A 23,494-nucleotide genomic window follows, 5' to 3' on the forward strand; every position below is an offset into this window, starting at 1 on the left:
CGTAAACTTTGCCCAAGTACGCAATTGGATCGATCCGTGATCTTCAGGTGACAGATTGCTTGAGCATTTTGATAAGAAGTTCAAGAATATCGGTTCATTATTTATCAGTGATTCATGTATCAAACGATCAACGACTACAATAGCAGATGCAAAATTATACAGCGTTTAAGTGAAGCTAAAAGATGATTAAAATTGAGTCTTTGGATGCCAAGGTTGCTGCCAAGAACCCTTAACATACCTCAAAGGCAATACACTGCGCCTGTCTAGCTTGCGAATATTTGTTACTATAAGGATTTCCATATGTCTCACGGCATATGGGATGGGTTCCCGGCACAAGGAGATACGAGGGACACATTGTATTGATTACTTGAGACTGATGTTTTGAATGTTGGATGTTGCGAAAGACTTTTGTGTCGTTCGGGTAGTAGTCCTACTAGCGGGCTTTCATTAGGTTGTCCATTGACTCGACGCCCGACATTGACTGGACGATAGTGGGTGATTCTGTGTTATAGAATGTTCATCTTTGCTCTAGAATTGACAGCAGGAATATGTTTTCATTTATCGTACGGCTAGCCAATGAATCATTTTGCAAATTTTTGTCTCGATCGACGGAATGTTTTGTTCAATTTGAAGGCGTCTCGCAAGTAGGGTGTAGAGGCCTCAATTCCTGGATTTGGCCTGCGCGTTTAGAAATTCTAAGAGAGTTCGTTGCCTTTCCAATTTTTCATAGTAGAATACGGGTTGATTATTATTTGGTTGAAGAGTCAGAGGCCCTCCATTCCTCGGATAGACTGGATTGTTTCACCTGAAAGCACCCTGTTTCAAAGCTGCCTACATCCGGTTACAAGGATGGCTTGTTCAAATTTGTGTAACTTGTTTTAGTCATTCGCGATCTTCGGCCTCAAGTGGGTGATTTTCAGAAGGGTAACGTTATGACATCTTTATAGTTCTGTTTGATGGATTACGAATATAATCTTAAAGGAATATACTTCATGTCACATAGTGAGAGGGAAAGACGTGAGTAATGAAGATATGAATATAGAAGATATATTCTTGGTATTTTCAATGCAATAATGTACATACCAACACAACATGAATGAAATGCATCTAGAATTGAATTTTCAGTATAGGCATTGAGAACCTATTCGGATGAGGGTGGTACTGAAGGAAATTACATCGTCCAATCAATCGATATTTAGTATTTTTCCGGTCCATCATGGAAGGACTTGATCTGACCCGAATGATTCCACAATACCGGGATCCAACCGACTAGTTAAGGCTAGATATTTGGATGGCATTATCATGTTTTATTATATTGGAGGTAATTTATACTCCCCCGCGAATTCGAAATTGTTTGGGACATCAGAGGAGACCTTGCAGTCGTGAGACATACTCTAGGAGTTACTAAGGAGGAATATATATGTCACTATTGATGGAATGCAGTATCTAACTTATGTACTTTTCTCTTTGCCCAATTCAGTGATGATTGATTGTTTTACTTTGGACAAGGAGGGTTCATCAATCAAAATGATTCTTTTCTCCTTTGTTGCCAAGGCTTTTAATTCGTCTGGAAGAACATCTTTCTCAAACGAGTAACCGTGTACTCCCAGCAATGCCTTGTTAACGACTTCAGAAAACTTGGCTGGGTGCGCAGTAGATAAAGAAATATACTTTATGCTCTTGGTATCGGAATCGAGGTCCCTTTCAATGAATCTCAATGATGCAGCTATACCAACGGCAGTGTGAGGATCTAAGACGTAGTTTTCTGCATCGCTGACATAAATTTTCTTGATAGTCGCCGCCGTTTCGGAGTCATCGACTTTCTCAGAGTCAAAGTCTCGTCTTGCAGCAGTAGCCACAGACTCGGGAGCGCAGACTGAACCAGTCAGTTTCAACTGCGCCATCCAGTCACTCAAGACTTCCCCTGCCTTCTCATCATCGCCACTTGTCATATTGTCTCTGATCAAATACCATAACAATCTCTCGAAGTTTGAGGAAATAAGGATATCCATAGCAGGTGAATATGTGGCTTTCACTTCGCCATCTTTTTCATATCTGCCAGTCTTGAGGAACCGGTCTAAGATGTCATTCTCATTGGTTGCAATAATGAGCTTGTCAGCAGGTAAGCCCATAGACTTTGCATAATATCCTGCAAGTATATCACCGAAGTTTCCAGAAGGAACAACAAACCTTGGCTTCACATCCAGAACAGCAGGTATGTTCAATGTTTTAAGTAATTGAAAGTAAGAGTAAAAATAGTAAGTCATCTGCGCCAAAATTCTTGCCCAATTGATAGAGTTCACGGCACCGACATGATGCTGCTCATTAAACTCTTTATCACCAAAAATTTGTTTGACGATGTCTTGACAATCATCGAATGTGCCCTTTACTGAAAACGTGTGAACATTCGCGTCCTCGACTGTAGTCATTTGTTCCTCTTGGATAGGAGATATTCTTCCGGTGGGATACAAAATAAAAACAGACACGTCCTTCTTGCCTCTTAAGCCATAAATGGCCGCAGACCCAGTGTCTCCGGATGTGGCACCTACTACAGTGATCTTCTGTCTCTTTGAAGGGTCGGAAATTCCAGCATTTTTTCTGGATAAAAAGTATTCAAACAAATTTCCAACAAATTGCAAGGCCACATCTTTAAACGCATATGTAGGCCCATGAAACAACTCTAAAATGTACAAACCAGATTTTGCATCAAGAACTTTCAATGGGGTGACATCTTCTGATCTAAATGTTGAATATGACTTTTCGACCAAAGAACGGAGATCTTCATTGGGAATCTCGGATTCTGCAATATACTCCCGCATTATATTGAAGGCAAGCTGTTCGAAAGTTAAATCTTTCCATTTTGTTAAAAAGTCGGATGGCAATTTTGGAATCACAGAAGGAACAAAGAGACCACCATCTTTGGCTAAGCCAGTCATGACTGCATCTTCAAAAGATAAAGACTGTGAAACAGAACTTCTGGTTGATCTGTATGATTGGGAGGACATTTTGTGGGACTGAAATTCTAGGGTGGTAAGAGAATACACATGCGTTCGAGGCAAAGTGAATGCATTATAATCACTATGCACGTGACGTTGAAAATTTGCTTGAGTCATATGTGCAGCTTCTGAGCATAACCTAAAGAAAAGTAAATAAAACTTTCGCATCCGTACTTATTGAGGAGATAGCGCAAAATAAAAACAATTATCTCGCTAATTTAGTGCATTCCTGTGCTTGTGTTCATTGAAAGACTCAAAAAATCAAGGGACACAATCCCACAAAGGAGATAAGGTTTCCGAAAAAGAATTCATTGAGTCAGCAGTTTCAGCAATCGTGTTTCCTAATGCGAGTCTCAATCCTGCGTAAAGTGAATGAACATGCGTTCACTATATCCAATGGTTTACGGGTTTTTTTTGCTCGACGATAGATCAATTAGTTCCAATTGAGCTGATAAATTTAGGCTAAAGTAGTGACACATCAAATGCATCATTGGAGTTAAGGCATCATGAAGCTTTGTCCAATTAATTCGGTAAATAAAGTGAGCGCTTATCGAAATCCGTCTTCATTCAACATTCAATGTTCGTTGGGGTGTAAATTGTTTAGTCACTCTGCCATTGCAGAGAAGAGGTCCGAACTTTCTTCGGTTCAAGAACAATTTCGCAATCCAGGCCTTTCCTACTCGTTTGGATATGGCCTGGGTGTATTTCAACAAGCTGGTTATAATGCAGCATCAAATCCCCAGCTAGATGTAATACACATAGTGGATGATCCAGTCAGGTTTCACAGGCTTAATGCCGCGAAGTTTCCTAAGCATTACTCATCATTAATCAAGCTTCCAGATTCTGCCATACAATGGATTCAGGATTGTGGAGCTGGGGTTTACTTCAATCCGTATGTGTCTATGACAAATGATTGCGACGAAAAACTTGTTTTGAAGTATGGCGTTGTTTCGAACCGGAGCGCTCTCATGGATTTACGCGATTGGACATCATTGTACATTGCAGGACGGCTTCAGAAGCCCGTTGAGCATGTGTTTAGTGTCAATGATGAATTGAAACGCGCTAACGAATACAATTTAGAAAGTGCTTTCAATTTATCATTGCTCATGCTTCTGAGGAGGTGCGGCTCTAGTCTTTTCAGTGCGATACAACTCTTTGAACAAATAGCGCTGATCTCATATATGGGGGATCCCCGAATGCTTATAGGAGGTGAAAATCCGAATAAAGTTAAAAACATAGTGAGTAAGCAATTGCCTTTTTTCGAGCAGCTATATAGCAAAGCTTTTGACAACGCAATCTCAAAAGGGTATATGAAAAGGCAAGGTGGCGATTATGATCTCAAAATGAAGCCTAGATCTGCAGCGGAAATCTTGGCAAGTCTTCCTAAAAATTTCAAGTGGAGATTCCTAAATTCTTATAGAAACAAGTACGGGAAACTTTTGACCCAGGATAAGGTCATGCTGGATTATTTGGAAGGAAATACGAGCATTGAATCATTGGACTCGATTCTTCTCTCTCACCACGCTAGTAGCTTATATTTGAATGAAGCTTTAAGTGATTCGACTTCGAAACGAGTCTTGCTAAGCACTATACTGAATATAATTGCGTTCCCAGCGTTGACACAGAGTGTCAAAGGAATACTCACGGCAGGCTTAGGGAAGTCTGTGAGGTATGCTTGGGAAAAAAAACTCAAGAGTATGAGCCCCAGAACTGAATAGTAAGTTTGAATTTCAACGCGGCTGGATATTTAAAACCGGGCCGTTACTATAAATGTCCGTCCCGAGACGTTAACACCATTTGAGTTTCCAACTTCTTACTAAAACATAAGAGAAGTACTATTTAATAGTTCAAAAAGACTTCAGGATATTTATTCAAGATTTTTGAGACAACGGAAAGTTATACACTCATCCCACAAGAGATACGAGTATCATAGAAGGTTCATTCCTAGGCTCCCGAAATAGTTGCGATTCATCATTTCTAATTCCCTCTTCTGGTCATACTAGGTGAACGTTTCGAAAAAAGATTTGGATTTTTTAAAAAATTGGAGTAGGAACCTCGGCTATGAATTTGATTTTTTGACCTTTCATTTATATTAGAACAGAGGAAAAAGCTCCAAAGTCGAAAGGGAAAAAGAAGCAACAATGGAAATTCGCACCTCAGCATGTCTTTTTCCTTTTCACCACAAAACAAAATGAGCAAAAACGAATAACGATAAATATGAAATTGTGAAGATTATTAACATATAGATTATGATTGTCACTACTCAAAAACCGAGTAGAATATCTGAAATTTAAACTCACCCCTTTATCTGCATCAAACGAGTTTTATTGGAAATTCTGTTGATTGTACAGCTGTCTTTTCCGTGTATGTACAGAAGTATTAACTAGACCCGTGCACCACACATGAGATAAGAGTCTTCACTCGGAGTTTCTACTGAGCTAAAGTCCTCAGAAGATACAAAAATGCCGCCAAGAGTTCAGAATAAAGATTCAACATCCGAGTCAGAATCCAAAGCAACTTTGACCTCAAGGGCCGCAAACAAGGCAAGAAACGCGGTGGCAGCAGCAGCTCAATTAGAACTATTGTCGAAGCATATACACTCTAATGGCCCGAAAGACAAGCCATCGATACACCCGCTGGATTTTCAAAGTTTCAGTGAGGAGACACTCAACAACTATCTGAGAAAATATAGCCTTAATTACCCTGATGTGCGCTCACTAAATGAGAATATTCTCAATTCTGAAATAGGCAAGAAAACGTATAGCTATAAAAGAGCCACACATGGGAACAAAATTTCTAAACCAGAACTTGCCAGCAATCTCCAGAAACATTTTACACTGATGAACATAAGGGAAAATGAAGTGATTACAAACTTTTTGTATCGCGTGAAGAACCAGGATAAGGAGTTCAAGCTCACATTTTAAGTTTCTCAACTTGATCAATAAGGATAGGGAAGGCAGTCCATAAATGATTCTGCTTTTTGCCGTTTCATTTTTTAGTAAACCACATGAGAAAAAGGCAAAGAAGTAAACGAAATTTACATTGTCATTGGTATACTGAAATGCGAACAGCTACATGTTGATTAGATAATCTCATTCGATATAAAAGCTATCTATCTCTTATCCTAAAGATAAGGTTTATCTGATGGAAAGTCACACTCTTCAAATTTTCTTAGCTTTATATTATAAAGATTGATGGGGCGAAGCACAAGGCCCTGTTCATGAGATATCATAGAAAATTGTGCAGCGCGATATGTTCTTCCTCTACATCCTGATTTCATCACTTGTAACAACGCAGCTATTTTGTGATCGTCATCTAAAAACTTTCAGAAAATTATTTTTTTCGTCGTCCGCCCGTTATACTAGTGTAGAAAATTTACTCATTCAAGGAGTTTTGATCGATCGTAAGTGTTCTAGCGACGCGTCATTCCAACGCGATTTTTTGGCTCTTGCCTCGTCTTTTCGCGACTCAGGACAATACTGAACGCAATACACCGTGTCTAGACAATACAACAATCAGTGATGCTCTCAGCCACAATCGCCATACACTGGCATGACGATGGCCATCCAGTGTACTCACTTGATATTCAACCTTCAAACCAACTGGATTCGAGATTAGCTACCGCCGGCGGGGATAAAAATGTGCGAATTTGGAGAATTCGATATTCTGAAACTGGAGACCCACAAGATACTTCCGTTGAGTATCTCTCAACACTCAGAAAGCACACACAGGCTGTTAATGTAGTTCGATTCGACCGAAGTGGGAAGCTCTTAGCATCCGGTGGTGATGATGGCATGTTGATAATATGGACGTTGTCGAAAACCATTGTACACGACTTTGGTGTTCAAGACGATGAAATGAAAGAGAGTTGGATTGTACACCAGATCCACAATTCAAATCTGGAGATATATGACATTTCTTGGTCGCCCGATTCAAAGTCTATTGCAACGGGGTCTATGGACAATACCACTAAGATCTTCAATGTTTTGACGGGTCAGAAAGAAATGGAGATTTCTGATCACAGCCATTATGTGCAAGGCATTGCATGGGACCCATTGAATAAGTTTTTTGCCACACAGAGTGCAGATCGGTCAGTAAATATTTACACCATTGCCATGAACAAGGGAAGTTCAAATTCTCAATTGAGCACCTCTTTGTTGTCAAAACTGATGAAGGCGGAAACTCCTTTATTTAAGGTATCAAGTTTACTAAACGCAAGCAAAATACCCGACTTTGATTGCAATGTGAGCACAAATAAAGAAGCGCCACATGGGTGTAGTATGCCGCATTCATCGATGAACCGACACACAAAACTCGAGGGAGTTACATCATCATCAGACAGCTCCTCGAAGGTCCAGCTTGCTACGAAGCTAAATTATTTGTACCACTCTGAAAACCTTCAGTCATTTTTTAGAAGGTTGGCTTTTTCACCAGACGGTAGCTTACTTTTGGTACCGCTGGGTATTTATAAATACGAGAACTGCCGGGATGATACGCTTGATGGGAGTATCGAAACAGGTTTGTTAAACACTGTTTATATATACACTCGGACAGGGTTGAATCAATCACCGGTTTGCCATTTGCCTGGGTTGTCAAAACCTGCTATTGCAGTGGCGTTTTGTCCAACAATGTTTGAATTGTCCGGCGACGAAAATCCTCCTGTGTTTGCCTTACCTTACAAAATGGTCTTCGCAGTGGCAACTCACGACGCTGTTATAATCTATGATACTGAAAGATTAAGACCTTTGGGAATTCTGTCCAACCTTCATTATCTAAGTATAACTGATTTATGTTGGAATGCTGATGGTCAAAGTCTCATGATATCATCGGCAGAAGGATTTTGCTCAGTAATAACGTTTGATAGAATGGCATTCGGAGGCATCCAGCATCTCAATACCCTGTCTAAGCCTCCCGCAAGGTCAAATGAGTATGAGTGCAATTTTCCTGAAGGCACGTCTTTCAGTGACAAAGAAGGGATTCTTCGAGCTGAGACAGTTCCTGACAAAAAAAGGCCAAGTGACCGTCCTTTGAAAACTGTTCTCGAGTCAAAAAAACAATGTGCTCCTGGATTGTCAACCGAGAGTCGTAACGCAATACCCACAATCATGCCACATAAAGAGACTGTTCACGAATCTAGCGATGATGCGAGTTTAGAGCCAAAAAATCCATCCTCGACACTCATACCATCTCAAAGTAAGCATGGCATGGGTGAGTCTACAAATGTCAGCGTTGCTATAAATGCTACCTCGGAGGGTCTTGGGTTTCAAAATGAAGGCGTTGAACCATTGGGTCCTTCTAAGAAAAAGCGGGTGATGCCAACTTTAGTAAAAAAGGTAGAATTACCATAGTTATTAGATTATTCATTCTCTTCCGACTTCAATTATTTGTTTTCTCAGCAATAAAAATGGGGTCTGGCTCTCTGCCCTTCGAGTTATTATAGATAAGAAAGCAACGTGACCTACAAGAATCAAGAATATGAATCACAAATACTCTTTACATTGCTTTATAAAAAGGGCTCTCCAATATCGAGTCTTTATCACCAAATATTCACTCCTCTTTACAAATAGTCGCTTTCATATTTTCTCTGGCCCTCAAAATTAATTCGGCCTTTCGACTACGTAAGAGACTGAGGCGCTCATTCTCGTCCTTCCCCCATTTTCCAGCAGTCGCAAAACTTTTTCTTGGCTCACCTTCTACTTCATACTTTTCCAATAAAGATTTTGTGCACCTCGTTTGTACGTCAGAATGATCACTGGTTGCCGAGGTCGAAGTATCGAAATTCTCACCAGGAGGAAAAGGTAAGTTTCCAGATTCCATCAATATTTCAATTGTAGCCTCGACAGAGCCTGTATTTTCCAAACTGTGTCTGATTTGTGAGATACTCAATTGAGGCCCAATAGCTTGCACTACTTCAATCATCGATTCTGTTACTTGCCGACGGTGCCGGCCGGTACCTGATGCTACTGAAGAGCGAGCAGGATCAGGAATATTAAACTCATCAGGTACAGACTGGGGAATTGGCGTAATGAACCAGCGCAAAATGACAAGAACTATGGCTAGCGTAGCAACAAAGATAATTGTGGAGTTATCCATTCTGTAACTTGAGGAAAAGTTGTCAGCAAGTTCTAGACCTGAGTGGTGGCGCGAATCTTGATGATCTCAAGAATGCGCTCATCAAACGACCCAATATTTTTGAACGTTTATTTTGTGTAGATGGGCACATTTGATGGAAGATAAACTTCTGAAATAATATCATTTTTCAAAGAGGAATGGAACTTTCATGTGCTTTAAAAATATTAGTTGTGTGAACAACAAAAGCACAAAGTCATACCAGATCACGTGATCTTATCTCAATAAATGAAAGATCATGTCAAAATTATATCTGAACACACTCAAAATCACCACACTTTTGAGAATGGCACCTAGAGGTTATGCAAATGAGGACATAACATCTATAATTGACACTTTTTCCATCATAAATCAGAATGGAATTCTATCTACTGATAGCGAAGACAATTTAGAGACCGAACAAGACTCCGAGCCTGAAGCTGTCATCAACGACATAGAGTTGTCGAGTTCCATTAATAATGGAGTAAAGTGCACAGCAATGAACATCGACAGCACAATTGAAAAAAAAGGAAATGAAACGAATACTAATACGGGTGATCTGTCTGGGTTTTTCGAAAAACTCTGCTTTAACTACTTAGATTTCACTGACAAAAATCCTACAACGTATCATGTAATATCATATTTCACTCAGCTTTTGACATCCTCCAGATTTAAGTATATACCTGAGTCAAGCTTTTTTGAGCACACAAAGAAAGGTGGCTTGTTCTTTACCAAGAGGGATGATCAATCAATGATCGCCTTTGTTGTCGGTGGAAAGTGGGTTCCTGAGAACGGTATTGCGGGCATTGGATGCCATGTTGATGCGTTGACTCTTAAATTGAAACCATGCTCTTTAAAAACACAAGTTAGCGATTATGAGTTGTTGGGAGTTGCACCATACTCTGGGGCTCTCAACCATTTATGGCTCGATCGTGACTTAGGAATTGCTGGGTCAATTCTTGTTCGCGACAGTGTATCTGGAAAAATACAAAGAAGAATCATAACTTCAGGTAAGCATGCAGTTTGTCGAATTCCTTCTTTAGCACCACATTTTGGCATAGGCGCAAGCCCACCATATAACAAGGAAACTCAGATGATACCTGTATTAGGTTATGGAACAGTTGAACCTTTGGCTACAGACGATGAAAAGACCAGCGCTTTGTACGGGAAACATTCTTTGGGTCTCTTAAGATACATTGCGAAACTAGCTGATGTAAAGGTATCGCAAATGGTAGAGGCAGACTTGGATTTGTATGATGTTCAGCCAGCCACTCGTGGTGGGTTATCAGACGAGTTTATATTCGCGCCTCGTATTGACGATAGACTCTGTGCCTTTAGTGCCATTCATGGACTACTCAAGCACTCTATGGTAGGCAGCTTGGAGGAATTTGATGGATTTCTGATTGTTCTTCTTGCTAATAACGAGGAGATTGGGAGCGCAACTCGAACTGGAGCCAAAGGCAAGCTTTTGAACAGTGTCGTCGAAAGAGTTCTTGTGTCCAGAAAATACAAGTCTTCAGACTTGGCGCTAGTGTTTGCAAATTCGGTAATATTATCGGCAGATGTAACTCATGCCCTAAACCCGAACTTCACAGAAGCATATCTTGAGAGACATTCCCCTGTTCCAAACAAGGGCCTTGTATTGAAATTGGATGCAAGTGGGCATGTCGTGACTGATCTGACTGGCCAGCTTCTCATGAATCTAATTGCTCAAAAAAATAATCTCAAATTACAAGAATTCCACATTCGCAACGATAGACCTTCTGGTGGAACGATAGGGCCTATGTTAGCGGTTGATACTGGATCAAGAGTTATTGATGTTGGATTAGCTCAGCTTAGCATGCACAGTATCAGAGCATCCACTGGCTTCAAAGAGCCTGGTATAGGCGTCAAGACTTTTGAGGCTTTTTTCAGATGCTGGAGAGCCGCATTATCTGAGATTGAATACGATTAAGTACTGTATAATTGCAAGCTTATAATTAATTATTGACAAAAATTCTTTCTTAAGTATTTTTATATTTTAAAAATATCACACTCACTAATTTGCTGGACTCATACTTCTGGGAGCTCTCATTCACAAACCTTTCCAGTTTACAGTGTCCATGTCTATGTTTTGTCTATTTGCAACAATTATATCTGCACCACAATTAAATGTACTGCTGAAGAGGTCCACTGAACATAAATATTGTTTGGAGGTCGTCCCAGTTTAACATGGAATAGTTGTGCTTTGTACCCTAGCTACTTCACTGAAAGTGCAAACATGTCCAATCTCGAACGAATGTTTCTCATTTTAAAACTTATAGCGGTATGAATGCAATGTTTTATTTATCACACTGCATGTGAACCAAGCGTGTTTTTTTTTTTTTGGTTGATTTATCTCATAAAAGGAACAAAACTATACAATAATATATTACCTTTGAACAGCTCTCAGATACGTACCTAGTGTCGAAGCTCGGCCTGGCCCCTTCCATTAATCATGAGCTGGACGGTCCTCTTGTTACGTATTTTATGATTTATCTCGTTAATAATCAATCAGTGTTTTAGTATATAATGTCCAAATGTATATACATGGGGCTTTATTCTATCTCAGCCAGACCCTTGAGGTCCTAAGGCCTCTTCACAAGTAAAAAATGATATCACCGTGTCCATGCGATAGATCATCACGTGGCACTATGCAATCCAGTATTGGATTCCTGAGATAAGTCTACTTTAGTAGTCGCTTCAACTCAGGTGGTTGGAAAGGACTCAAGGCGTTCACTTCATGCAACTCGCCATGTCTTCAGATACATACCTTCGTGGTGAAGCACCAGTTTAAATTTGTTAAGTTCTCCAAAGAGTTGTTGCCGGGAGCCAACATTTTGCTTAAACGCATGGGCTTGGCAAATTTTAGCTTTTGCCACCAGTATTAGAATGTTTCACAGTTATTGTAGAGGTAGCTAGGGAAGGCGTCCGTGGTGTCTCCGTTGTTATGTATCTGGTGTGTGCAAACACTGGGAATTAGTGGCAAGGTCCGACGGGAGACATATGATACGAAATTGAAAGGATGAATGGTCGATAGATCATACAGCTTCAGCCATTCTGCTTGATATAATGCATTTCAAAAGTGTTTGCACCGTTTGTTCTGACGGACTGCGGCATGTAAAGAAACGAAGCGCTGTGGCATTATCAGGATTTGCTTTTCTTGCTTTTGGCGGCTGAAGGATTTGAATGTCTGCTTGCTAATGGCTTTCTTCTCTGAATTTGTTATGATGATTTTTGAGAATTTATTTTCATATTTTGTTGCGGGAAGAAAATTTGTTGGGCAAGTATCAAAGCAGTAGCAAGAAAAAATTCAAGAACGTAACTAGCGAAGCTATGAGAATTAATCTTATTTTATTATGCCCTTGAATCCTAGCACCAGCAGAAGTCTGGGAAACTGTCAGCAGAGAATTGATTTGCGTCAGTGATCCTGAGGTTAATTCTGTGATTTGTTGAAGTCCCAGTAAAATTGACAAGCTAGGAGATTGTGTGATAAACGAAACATCAGAATCAAGAAGGATGGACATTGTGAAAAGATTCAGTGAGTTGGTGGGTTTGTATGTTATAAAGACATTTCTTGCGTTGGTATGACATGTTAAAATAAACAAAGTACACCTTTCCGACCATGACGCGCAAATGGGCCAAATTCTGCAATAAAACATACCCCTGTGTAGTGTGCAGGTCCACAATCTCGCTTAAAACTTTAAAATAAATCCCAACCTGCTGACCTAAACATCCAGATAATTGCACATGTCACGTTCAGTCTTATCAATCTAGGGAAATCTATTAAAAGTTAACAGCCTGTAAGCGACAAATGTTTTTTTTTAGTGTTTTGTAGAATCTTAAAGCCTAGAAATAAATAAAAGTCATGTCGTGCCGCTTCTGGAACGACACAATAAAACTCAGAGTGTTTACAATCGCGTGGTTCGCAACCATCAACGGTACATGAAGTCTTTTGAAAACAAGCCTTTACAAATTAAACCTTCTATGCCGTTTATACTCTCAAAAATTATCGGCTGTACATACTTCGATTGTTTTAAAATGTTTTGGAACCCAAACGCACTAAAGGTCATGAGGAGTGCAAAATAAGAATGTCCTGATATTTCACTATTTCGCCTAACCTGCTAGCGGTTCGTAGCCAAAACTTGACTTTCTTAATTTGTACCACCAAGAGCTTCTTTCTTGTGCTTGCTTAAACAGAATTATTTCCTCCAAAGATGGAGGTCTTGTAGCGGAATCATCATGAATCGATGAAACGTCAGAGACGATAGGCTTCAAAACTTCGTTGGGAGGAGCAATTTGAGGAATCACGTGGCTACCAGTGATGAGACCATCGATTTCTGTTCTTCTAGACGAGGGATTACGCGCTAATTGTGCAGCGGTAAATTGAGCAGTCTGATTTGCATCATGTGACGGATCTGATATATTCTCTTGCACACTGTTTCTCCGGGAAAAGTCGGTTGCGCCATACGCCCTGTTTGCCGAGTTATATCCTGAATGAAAAGAAAACACAGAGGAAGTGTCATCAAAAATTGACCCCATATCCTCTAAACTCAAGCCTTTGGTTTCGGGGAAAAGGAAGTGTACGCACAAGATGGAAAAAATGCATGAAACCCCAGGGATCAAATATGTTCTCCATTGAATTGTGTCTAGTAAAATAGGAGTCAACTCACCAACAAGGAAATTGAAGAGCCAATTAGTGGCCGTGGATGTCGCAGCGCCCTTTGATCTAACTGAATTAGGTAATACTTCATTCATCATCCATGGAATAGGACCCCAACTGGCTCCAAAAGCAGCATTGAAAAGAATAACAAAGCCAACCACAACCTGCGGAGTATATGTATCATTGAGAAAGAGCGAATAAGATATCGAGAACAATGAAATCGACATGACGGCTGCACCTGTCAATAACAAAGGCTTTCGGCCCCATTCGTCAACAAGGTACCAGGGGGGAACTGTACTTGCAACATAAACCAAGGAGTTGATCCCGGTCATGAAGATAGCCGATCTTCCGATCCATCCAGCACTTTCGAAAATCATTGGAGCATAGTAAGAGACTATGTTGATGCCATTCAATTGCGCAAACATTTGGGAGAAGCAAGCAACAGACAACCTTTTCTTGTATCGAGAGAACATGTAAAGATACGATCTTTCGCCTCCTTCAACACGCTGAATAAGAACATTTTCTTTGATTTGTCTGTATTCGAACCTCGCAACCTCGTCCTCTATGATACCGTCGGCATATAAGTCACTAATAACAATCATACCTTCAATATCATGGTCATGGTCTAGCAACCATCGAGGTGTTTCGACGATGACGAAACTTCCCAAATAGAGAAGAAAGCCCATTAAGCATTGGATGAATAAAGGTGAGCGCCATGACCAGTCGTTTTCCAAAAATGAAAATCCGTAATCAACCCAGATACTGGTGGAGTATCCTATAATGTTACCAGTGAATTCAAGACAAGCGTAGAAACCCCTATCTGACGGAGGACTAATTTCGGATTGATAGCAAGGAATGATTGTTGTGAGAAATCCGATGGCGATTCCACCGATTAAGCGACCAGCACTAAGAATCAATATGTTTGGAGATGTAGCCTGGATGAGACCTCCCACGACAAAGATGAACGAGCCCATACGAATTGTTCGCCGACGACCGATTTTATCACCTACCTTTCCCGCTTCAAATGAGGAGAATAAAGCGCCAATTTCCAAAATCGCAATCATTGTACCAATTGCCGCTGGACTAGGGTTGTTGTAATAAGCTTTAAAGTAATCATTTGTCAATAAAGAAGACATCAAGCCCTGTTCAAATCCAAATAAAAAAACTCCAAGAGAAACAAAAATTGAAGTGAAGTTGAGGAGAAGTTTTCCAACAAAAATAGATTCCTTGATTTGGTGGGACATTGCGGACGTGTGCTGTTTCCACAGTGGTGAGCTAGAATAGAGACAGGGGTATTCTGGAACTTTGCGATTTGTTGCGGTGTTTCGCGATTGAAGGTGAGTTTCGCGGGGCAGGTTTGAAGTTGGGATTATTTCGGCATTCCGTCGTGAATTTTATTCAAGATATTAGTTTAGTCAATTCTACACACCCCACATTAATTTAATTTATTTGTAAATCAGAAAGATCAATTTACAGGTATGGCTTGTGGAGCTTGATAATTTGCTAAGGCAAATTGCTAAAAAAATACCTTGACATCGACAATCTTTATTTCGGACAGTCCAACATCGCAGTGGACATATTTAGCTATACACTCGGAATAAACATTCTTGCGTATGGTTCACTAGATCTCTTATTTTACTGACATAAAGTTCTTCTGCCATCATGGCGAGTCATCTTACCACGGGCAACCAAATCGAGATACGCTGCGAAGGCGATCAAAGGGTCTGCACAGATGATATTATATATCCCAGAGCTGCCAGTAATGGGAGCTATTTATTACCGAATATTGTTTAAGCGCGAGCTATTGAGATGGACATTGATATCCAACCTATCTGCATCCTCCTCAATCCTCCTCAAGCGACCATTTTGTGCATCAACTTCTTGACCCATGATCTTCGCTGTACTTCTTAACTTTTTCGAATAATTGGAAATCTGATCTAAGTTTGAAGCAAGTTCTTTCTCCATTTCATCATCCTCGGAGTCATTCTCAAATTGGTATCTCTGCGCTTGTTGTATCTGTTTCTCGCCTTGATATTTATTGAAAAGTTCGGAGTTTGGGGTTTTGCTCGTAATACCTTGCGTAAGACGCTGCTCACTAGCGTACATCCCCTGGCGATTCGTGTCGCGGAGGTACTTTTCTTGCATTTTATCAGATTTCAACTTCAGTTCCTGCTGGCGCAATCTGGATTTTTTGTTGAATGGATTCCCTGTTGCTGGTATGAAAATCGATCGATTCAATCTACTCAACTCTTTGACCTTTTCATCCGCAATCTTTGTCTGGGTATCTGCCAACAAAACATTTTGCTCTGCATTGTAAAGCCTTTCTGACTGAGACCCCAACATCCCAAGAGTGTTTGTTCCTGATGCCTCAGCTTCCTGAGCCATTCTTAATGTATTTCTAGTCAGTGCCACAGACTCTTGTTTGGTGAAACGAATGTCTTGCTTGATGGCCTCAACTTCTTCATCTTCAGAATTGACCTGCTCTTGATCAGACAAAAACTCATGCAGTTCAATATTCAAATCTTCGTCGGGCAAGTCATTTAAATCTAAAGAGGCATTATCATAATTAGCAGTTCGACGAACTGGTCGTCTCGATTGGATTGGTGGGCGGATGGAAGGTATGTCATTCAAATCGAGTGTCAGTTCATCATCACGTGGTGCCACGTAAATACCTCGACCTTTCGAGCGGGCCTGGTACTTATCAGAAGCTGACGAAAGTTGCATGTCACCTTCGCTTTCGATGGTTGTTCTTGAAGATGAGTTCCTCGCATTGAATTCATATGGATTAGATTTCTGAGGATGATTTTGGGATCGCTCGTATCGCACATTTTCAGTTGAGAGATGGTGTAATGGTGAAGAATAAGGGTCGACTCTCTTGGAATTCCCTACAGATTGTGATTGAACTTCCCTCAGATTTGATCCCGGATACAAAGATGGTATATCATGTCCTTCTCTTTGCTGGTAAAGGTCATCAGTTAGGTTTTTGCCTGATGCTTGCGAGGCATATGGATTATTCGAACTGCTGTCAATGTCAGCATAAGGATTAACTGGTGCTAAGCCTGTGCGCTGGCTTTGTCTTTCGTGTGCATACTGCTTGAAGGCGCCAAACTTCTCTTGACGTCCATTGGTAGTTTTTGTTGATATTCCCAACTTTTGTAGATCATCCACCAATTCACTTTCACTTGGGTCTTTTTTTTTGAATATTTTTTTGATACCCATGTTTTGTGCGCCCTGATAAAGAAACAGAGGGGGATGCTTTCTAAATATTCGAACGTGAGCACGGATCAGTAGTATGCTGAGGGGAATAGAGGGGAAGGAAGAACACGCGAAGTCAGCGTTGTAAACTGCATATATTGTCTCACAGATGAAAGTCATGAACGTCAAGCTGCCATGGCTAGTAGAATGTCGCGACGGCTGTGTAGCTCCACTGTGATTTTGTACTGAAGTACCCCGCAAATATAGGAACAGCGATAAAATGCGAGTGTCCTTGCATCTTGCCCGCAGAAAATTAATAAGAGAATAACAATAATTTAAATTCATTATCTCCAAGGGCCTTTAATTGTCTCGAAGTAACCAGGTGAAAACAAGGTTGACGTTGTGGCTTGCCATTGATTAGTATCAAGCGATACGGCAATTGCGATGAGATAGATTTCGCATGCATGTGGCGAAAAAATCAGCGGAAACATATGTAAAAAATCCCAGACAAGATTTATAACGACGTCTACACTACAAATGTATCTGTTCGGTAACGATCAGCCAGAACCTAAGCGGAGGAAGTTGGAAATTCCCTTGGACGCGGAACGCTTTACTTCACTGGGTACAGTGTTACGAACGAACGGCACTATTTCTCCATGCCAGGTGTCTGAGAGTGACACAATGGAAATCTGTGAACCAAAAACTAAAAAATCCATAATGGTGAATTCAGATGCGGGTTCTTGTCCTTGTGGTTATTTACATGGGCCTGGAATCTCGCACATACACGATATAACCGCCGTGGGGTTCAGTTCCAATATGCTCAGGGGACCTGACTGACGGCTTATCTGTTTTCAGCTGTATGATGAAGCCTTGTTCGTGCTAATATACGGTTTTCGTTTCTCTTTCTAGCGAGATCTATTTTTTATATGCATATATGATAAGTGTGGGTCGATAACGAGTGCTTCCGCTTTAAAGATCAGCTGGCGTCGATGGATGCAATTAAAAGTTAAAAGTCCGGATTTGACTTGATTGGTTTTGGTCATTTTATCGTGTTGTATTCTAAAAACCCGAGTAGAATGAGAGATTTTATTCTTTCAAGAGAGTCGGGATTAAATGGACAAAAACTAAATAGATGTGAACTTTGAGTTGAGATATGATGAATACAAAAATGCAACCCCACACTCTGGGTTCGAATTGTGATTATTGAAATTGCTCAGCATATCAGTAGAACGGAAGGCTAAACAGCAATCTCAGCCGATTAAATGAGCTGCAGTAAATCTTAACTCTTTCGCCAGAATTCACGCTTACCTTGATAAATGATCATCTTTATTAAAGGATCTATGTCATTACTTTACAAATGAAAGGCCAACTAATATATAGAAAGCGTTCTTGAAAAAATTTTTGATGAGGGGTTCTGAGATGGAATTTATCTTGAAGGTTGGATGCGCGCCTGAAGAATAATAAGATCACTTTAGTTTAATCCCTTGACCTCTTTGACAATCTCGTCATAGGCCTCTCTATATTCATCTGCTTTTTCTGTATTCTTTTTTGACTTTCCTCCACCTGGGACAATCAAGACGCAAGAAGTTGGTCTTTTAGTAGCACCAGCAGACCCTAAGTCTTCTTTTGACGGAATGAATACGAAAGGGACAGAAGAGTCCTCACACAACACTGGGATATGTGAGATCACGTCTGCCGGAGAAATGTCTCCAGCAATTACAACAAGCCCCTTCTCACCTTTTCTCAATGCTTTGACAACCTCCTTGACACCCCTCTTGACATGTTTAGCCTTGGAGGCTTTCTTGACAGTCTTGAGAACTTTTTTGTTCAATTTCTTTGGCGCAAGGGGCTTTGCGAAGGGCAACACAGCTGCCATACGCTTGTCGTAGTTATCTTCAGCGTTTTCTTCAACCTTCTCTTTTTTACCCATTATGATAGTATCGAGAAATCTGTTTGCAGACCAATGTTGCCTTTTTTCGAACTTTTTCACTTACGGGATGAGTATTCTGACTGTACGGGTTTTTTAGTGACGAGGAAGGCTCATTGTACAGATCTGCAGCTGTGGAGCGCGGGTGGCTCTTGGCCTCGCTTTGACGCTCCTTTTGCGCGCCATGCAACCCAAGGTTTATGAGTAAACAGAGGGAAGAAGAGAGAAGAAACCCAGTCTTATAAAATAATTCTCTACTATGTTAGCATCTGCACAATATCGAGCAATTTTGAATTACAATACTCCATACTATCATGGGACTTGATTTGTACTATACGTTACCAAGTATGGATATTTATTTGTAACTGTCTCTTGCTTTGTGGTATGAAGTTGAAGTACAGATCCTTTGTGAAAGTTGGACAGAGATCTGGCCAGGCGATAATACCATGCTTTATCCACAGAGTACTAATGTAGTTAGTTTTTTATTTTTATGTGTTGATGTTTCATCGTAGAATATCCTAAACTCGTATGTATGGGACTGGGGAAGGATCAACAGAGAACCGTTCAAAAAGATTGACCATCTCAAAAACAAAAAAGAGACCCGAGGTTTTACGGCTAAGCTCAACCCATGCAGTCAAATCATTTTAACATTTTAGCTTTTGATCCTTGATTAAAATTACAAGCAAGTTCAGACAACACATCCTTACATCCTAAGGTAGTGAGAAGCACCATTGAGTGGAGTGGCCGAACATGCTCGAGATGACCGTTACCCAGTTATGTCAGCTACAGGTTCGGGAGGTGGGAACTTCAGAAAACGAAAATTAGAGAAGATAAAATTTTGTCTGACTCTTTTGGGAAATCTTGTAGATGACTTTCAGCTTCGCAAGTCTGTGCCCAACAACGTGGTCGAGAGCTCCAAAGTGAAGCAATATCTCAACCGTATCGAAGAGGGTGATTCAGGTCAACGTCCAGCATGTATCAAAATGATTCTTTGCGATTCCGAGGCAGACATTTTGACACCAGCCGCACAAGACCTTCTACGAAATGACTTCAATGTCGAATCTATCTATATATCCGAGGCCTCTTCCCTCAGTGTTGACAGAATCGTTACACTTCACGGCAGGTTGAGTTGTGTCTCGCGGTGTGCTCTCTACATATCGTTTATGATGAACTCAGGAGCGAATAACATCTTGAAAATTGAGCCTTTTACCTTAAAATCACAAAATTATCAGCTTTGTGTGTTGATCGAAGTCGATGACCAAACCATAGGGGCTGTATTCGATGATTTCACAAGTGGCTTTATTGATTGGAGTCAATATGAGAGAAATTCTGGTCTCAAAATCATGAAATTGAGAGGAGACTTTCTCTCTTTATACAAAACATTATGTTCAATATTTGGTCGATTTCTGTATCAGAGGTATATCTCAGACGATCGTATCGTGACGCTCCCTGTCATAAATTTACACGATGGAGACTCTCTTAAAGTTCGGTCTGATAAAGATAACCAGAAGTGCGATGAGGAGAATTCCAATGTGCTCAAGCTTATTTACCAAACTTCTTATCTCAAATGTTCGAAACCTTCTGTGTCCAACCAAGGAGATGGCCCATGACAGACCGTATTTTTCTAGTTATATCTTAATTGGTTATTTACTAAATTGTTTCATCGAAAACATTAATGTCCATACAAAATTAACAAGACCTAAATACTATTCTTTTTTTAAACACTGGTTACTTCGTCAACCTTTGTTTTGCGTGATATTGACGCAACACGATCGCCTAATGATAAAGCCAATCCTTGACCTTTAGATCTGATTCTGACGTGCCCAATAATAGGACCATCAATTTGTTTCTCAATGCACAAATTTGCTAAAGCATCTTCTCCAAAGGATGAGCGAGAATATAAGTTGGCAGCTAAAAAGTGACACTCCTCACCAGCGATGGCACCAGGCGTTAGGCAGGTCATATTTGTACCTGCTATTAATTCTTCCAAATAATCTTTAAGAGAGCTCATCTGAGATTTAATCGTTATCTTGTTTTCCCATTCAAACTCATTCCACATTTTGCGAAATACACTCTCGGAGCATGTGGCTGGTTTGATGTAATCCATAATATCGACATGAACATCATTGAGTATGACAATTGTCGATTCATCAGAGTGTCTTCCGTCGTAAACAATATTCCCGAATATAACACCAGTATCTGCAGAAGTCACTTTAACGGTCACTGAAACTTTATGGAAGCCATGTGGCCCTATGTTCACCGACGAGGGTTTATCAACCACCTTAAGATCACCTAAAGTAGCAAACTCCACAGACAAATTGCGCATGGTTGTTGTCGTTTGATTCACCAATAACACATCCAAGGTGACATCAAATTGGTGTACCTTTACGAAAGCCTCGGCATATATCGGATCAGAAAACCCAGTTAACTGCAAAATCTTGTTGAGTTTGGAGATCAAATTCTCGCTTTTTACAGCTCCAGTAAGAGCCAACGATTCCTCATCATCAGCAATCTTGGAGCCATCATATTTTTCAAACTGTCTGAAGGTGATAGCGTCGTCGACCCGGGCAGCTTTACTATGAAAGTCCCTCGCTTGTTCCTTAGACTTAATTTCTTGTTCGCCTCTAATTTGGGATTTGAATGCGTCTTTGGTGTCATCCAAAAAGCCTTTTGAAATTATGTCGGTGTCCTCCGCATCAGTCAAAAACTTGACACAAGCGAGTATCCGGTCGGCAGAGTCTTCATCAATTTTCTTAGGCGTAAACGCAGACTCCCCGAATCTCAAAATAGAGACCATGATCAACAAGGCCTCTGCTTTCAATGCATTTAAGTGTTTTTCAGTGGTTTGAAGACGCTCCAACCTCAAGACTAGTTTCACAAATGTCGAAGAAAGCACTGAAGCCAAGTAAAAATCGCCAGTCAATACAAGCTTTCTAATAGGAAACTCATCTTCATTGTCAGAAGATGCGTGTGCTGTTGTCAAAGCGTTTTCTGTTGCATAAGTCCCATCCGGTAAAATGATGGGCCCTTTCCTAGTATTTCCCGCAGAAGCATGTTCTGCAGGGTCACTTGATTCTTTCACATCATCGCCATGTTTTTCTTCATCAGCAAAGATAGGTACTTCACCGATACTAGATCTTAAAAATTTCCACGATTCTTTTATCGATGGTTCATCTTCGGAATATTCACCCAAAATCCAAAGCGCACCACGGTAAACCTTTCCAGATTTCACACCTGTCATACTTGTTACCAACTTTTTTATGATCATACCTTTTGAGTTCGGGAATTTTTCGACCACCTCCTTGACGAATGTTATCACGTCAGATGCTGCACTGGTCGAAAGATCACCCATTGACTCCAACAATAAATCAATCACATTTGTGGCTACCTCACCGAAGTTAATAGCAAGTTGATGAATTGCGTTGACCAATAGCTGTCTGTATTCAGAGCTTTTGTCATCTGTGGATGAAGATGACCTGTGCAACTCATTTTTCAACAATTTGACAACATCCTCAACATTTCTGCTGCTGATTAACAGGAGAGTGACCTCAAGCGCTTTACGGCGAACGGTGATGTCTTGAGTGGATAAAACGCCTAAAATGTCCAAAGACAATCCATGCAAAAGACCAGGGTGTTTTTTGTTTAACTCGTTGATGCGCTCCAACGTTATGATTTTGACATTGTTGTCGGTTTCTTTGGTGGCTAACTCAACGAACTTTGAGCCAGCCAACACTATGGACTGCGATGAGGTAGACAACACAGTCAAAGTAATCGCTGCCTCGTAAACAACTACATCTGACGAAGTTTCAAGAATAGCGCCAATGAGGATGGCATATTGCAGTTTCGAGCTTGACGAGGAATTCGCATCTTTTCTGATAAATTCCACGAATGCCAACTGCAAAATAGGGTCTAAATTCTCAATGGAGTAAACATCGTCTTGCATGAATTGCAAAGCCGCACTTCTGTCTAATTCACCTAAACAGACAAATGCGTTTCTCTTGCAGACAGAGTCAAATTCTTCGGTTAAAAACCCAGAAATCAAAGCTGGGGCGTCTGGAATCAAATGATCTGAGACCTTGTAGATCGAATAAAGGGCAAATACTGCATTTTTTCTCACATATGCGTGACGATGAAGCAAACACTGGCGCACGTTGGGCACTAATGTCTCCAAAAGCTCGGGTTCTTTCAATTTGCACAAAAATCTCAAAGTGTTACCCCGAATATATTCGTTCGGGTGCTGCAAATCGTGCTGAATTGCGTTACAAACAAGAATCATCTCGTGTCTCATTTTACCTTCTTCATCATGCTTTGGGCATACCTCCCAATAAAAATACAACAATTTTTTCAATTCCTTATTTTTAGAAGGCATAACAAAGCGGATGATATGCATCAACAACTCTGGCATGGAGTCTCCGTTTAGAACGGAGACAATGATCTGCTTCATGGCTGAGATTTTGATGTCGTCTTTTGACTTCTCCAATAGAGACTTCAACTCATTGACAGACTTCTTCCCCGCCGTGTCGGGTTCGTAAATCAAAGTGTATCCCGAGTTAGACATCTTGGCAAGCAATGAATGAGTGTTCCTCT

At 40.5% G+C, this 23,494-nt stretch overlaps 13 protein-coding genes across 13 annotated transcripts; 8 read left to right on the top strand and 5 right to left on the bottom strand.

Moving 5' to 3' along the window:
• Positions 1 to 1,408: 1,408 nt before the first annotated feature.
• On the bottom strand, positions 1,409 to 3,004 carry THR4 (threonine synthase). Its single transcript, XM_018855604.1, has one exon. The coding sequence runs from the start codon at positions 2,934 to 2,936 to the stop codon at positions 1,452 to 1,454; it is 1,485 nt and encodes a 494-aa protein (XP_018714420.1). The 5' UTR covers positions 2,937 to 3,004; the 3' UTR covers positions 1,409 to 1,451.
• A 498-nt stretch (positions 3,005 to 3,502) lies between these two features.
• PTH1 (putative phosphatidate cytidylyltransferase) lies at positions 3,503 to 4,714 on the top strand (the record flags this gene model as incomplete). The annotated part of the gene is made up of 2 exons (XM_018858600.1): positions 3,503 to 3,535; positions 3,623 to 4,714. 2 exons carry the CDS (start codon positions 3,503 to 3,505, stop codon positions 4,712 to 4,714), a joined length of 1,125 nt encoding a protein of 374 aa, XP_018714421.1.
• Positions 4,715 to 5,458: 744 nt separating this feature from the next.
• On the top strand, positions 5,459 to 5,920 carry METBIDRAFT_10145 (uncharacterized protein; the record flags this gene model as incomplete). The annotated part of the gene is made up of 1 exon (XM_018853695.1): positions 5,459 to 5,920. The coding sequence occupies one exon, from the start codon at positions 5,459 to 5,461 to the stop codon at positions 5,918 to 5,920; it is 462 nt and encodes a 153-aa protein (XP_018714422.1).
• A 146-nt stretch (positions 5,921 to 6,066) lies between these two features.
• On the top strand, positions 6,067 to 6,606 carry METBIDRAFT_30301 (uncharacterized protein). The gene has a single exon (XM_018855605.1). The coding sequence runs from the start codon at positions 6,249 to 6,251 to the stop codon at positions 6,477 to 6,479; it is 231 nt and encodes a 76-aa protein (XP_018714423.1). The 5' UTR covers positions 6,067 to 6,248; the 3' UTR covers positions 6,480 to 6,606.
• CAC2 (Cac2p) lies at positions 6,518 to 7,858 on the top strand (the record flags this gene model as incomplete). Its single annotated transcript, XM_018854535.1, has 2 exons — positions 6,518 to 7,192; positions 7,349 to 7,858. Coding segments are annotated over 2 exons (1,185 nt in total), but the record flags the coding sequence as incomplete, so codon positions are not given.
• A 388-nt stretch (positions 7,859 to 8,246) lies between these two features.
• METBIDRAFT_30302 (uncharacterized protein) lies at positions 8,247 to 9,243 on the bottom strand. The gene has a single exon (XM_018855606.1). The coding sequence runs from the start codon at positions 9,087 to 9,089 to the stop codon at positions 8,544 to 8,546; it is 546 nt and encodes a 181-aa protein (XP_018714425.1). The 5' UTR covers positions 9,090 to 9,243; the 3' UTR covers positions 8,247 to 8,543.
• A 157-nt stretch (positions 9,244 to 9,400) lies between these two features.
• On the top strand, positions 9,401 to 11,095 carry LAP4 (Lap4p). Its single transcript, XM_018855607.1, has one exon. It carries the CDS (start codon positions 9,412 to 9,414, stop codon positions 11,056 to 11,058), a length of 1,647 nt encoding a protein of 548 aa, XP_018714426.1. The 5' UTR covers positions 9,401 to 9,411; the 3' UTR covers positions 11,059 to 11,095.
• A 1,803-nt stretch (positions 11,096 to 12,898) lies between these two features.
• On the bottom strand, positions 12,899 to 15,071 carry HGT3 (Hgt3p). The gene has a single exon (XM_018855608.1). It carries the CDS (start codon positions 15,027 to 15,029, stop codon positions 13,239 to 13,241), a length of 1,791 nt encoding a protein of 596 aa, XP_018714427.1. The 5' UTR covers positions 15,030 to 15,071; the 3' UTR covers positions 12,899 to 13,238.
• Positions 15,072 to 15,270: 199 nt separating this feature from the next.
• On the bottom strand, positions 15,271 to 17,180 carry SEC9 (Sec9p). Its single transcript, XM_018855609.1, has one exon. The coding sequence runs from the start codon at positions 17,002 to 17,004 to the stop codon at positions 15,562 to 15,564; it is 1,443 nt and encodes a 480-aa protein (XP_018714428.1). The 5' UTR covers positions 17,005 to 17,180; the 3' UTR covers positions 15,271 to 15,561.
• Positions 17,181 to 17,246: 66 nt separating this feature from the next.
• METBIDRAFT_30307 (uncharacterized protein) lies at positions 17,247 to 18,235 on the top strand. Its single transcript, XM_018855610.1, has one exon. The coding sequence runs from the start codon at positions 17,518 to 17,520 to the stop codon at positions 17,815 to 17,817; it is 300 nt and encodes a 99-aa protein (XP_018714429.1). The 5' UTR covers positions 17,247 to 17,517; the 3' UTR covers positions 17,818 to 18,235.
• Positions 18,236 to 18,399: 164 nt separating this feature from the next.
• METBIDRAFT_76861 (uncharacterized protein) lies at positions 18,400 to 18,869 on the top strand (the record flags this gene model as incomplete). Its single annotated transcript, XM_018858601.1, has 2 exons — positions 18,400 to 18,417; positions 18,492 to 18,869. The coding sequence occupies 2 exons, from the start codon at positions 18,400 to 18,402 to the stop codon at positions 18,867 to 18,869; spliced, it is 396 nt and encodes a 131-aa protein (XP_018714430.1).
• An 814-nt stretch (positions 18,870 to 19,683) lies between these two features.
• Positions 19,684 to 20,517, top strand: METBIDRAFT_10152 (uncharacterized protein; the record flags this gene model as incomplete). Its single annotated transcript, XM_018853696.1, has 1 exon — positions 19,684 to 20,517. One exon carries the CDS (start codon positions 19,684 to 19,686, stop codon positions 20,515 to 20,517), a length of 834 nt encoding a protein of 277 aa, XP_018714431.1.
• Positions 20,518 to 20,552: 35 nt separating this feature from the next.
• On the bottom strand, positions 20,553 to 23,491 carry SEC26 (coatomer subunit beta). Its single transcript, XM_018855611.1, has one exon. The coding sequence runs from the start codon at positions 23,463 to 23,465 to the stop codon at positions 20,625 to 20,627; it is 2,841 nt and encodes a 946-aa protein (XP_018714432.1). The 5' UTR covers positions 23,466 to 23,491; the 3' UTR covers positions 20,553 to 20,624.
• Positions 23,492 to 23,494: the final 3 nt, after the last annotated feature.

The sequence above is a fragment of the Metschnikowia bicuspidata genome (genome assembly GCF_001664035.1).
Source record: "Metschnikowia bicuspidata var. bicuspidata NRRL YB-4993 chromosome Unknown METBIscaffold_1, whole genome shotgun sequence".
Classification (NCBI taxonomy): Eukaryota; Fungi; Ascomycota; class Pichiomycetes; order Serinales; family Metschnikowiaceae; genus Metschnikowia; species Metschnikowia bicuspidata.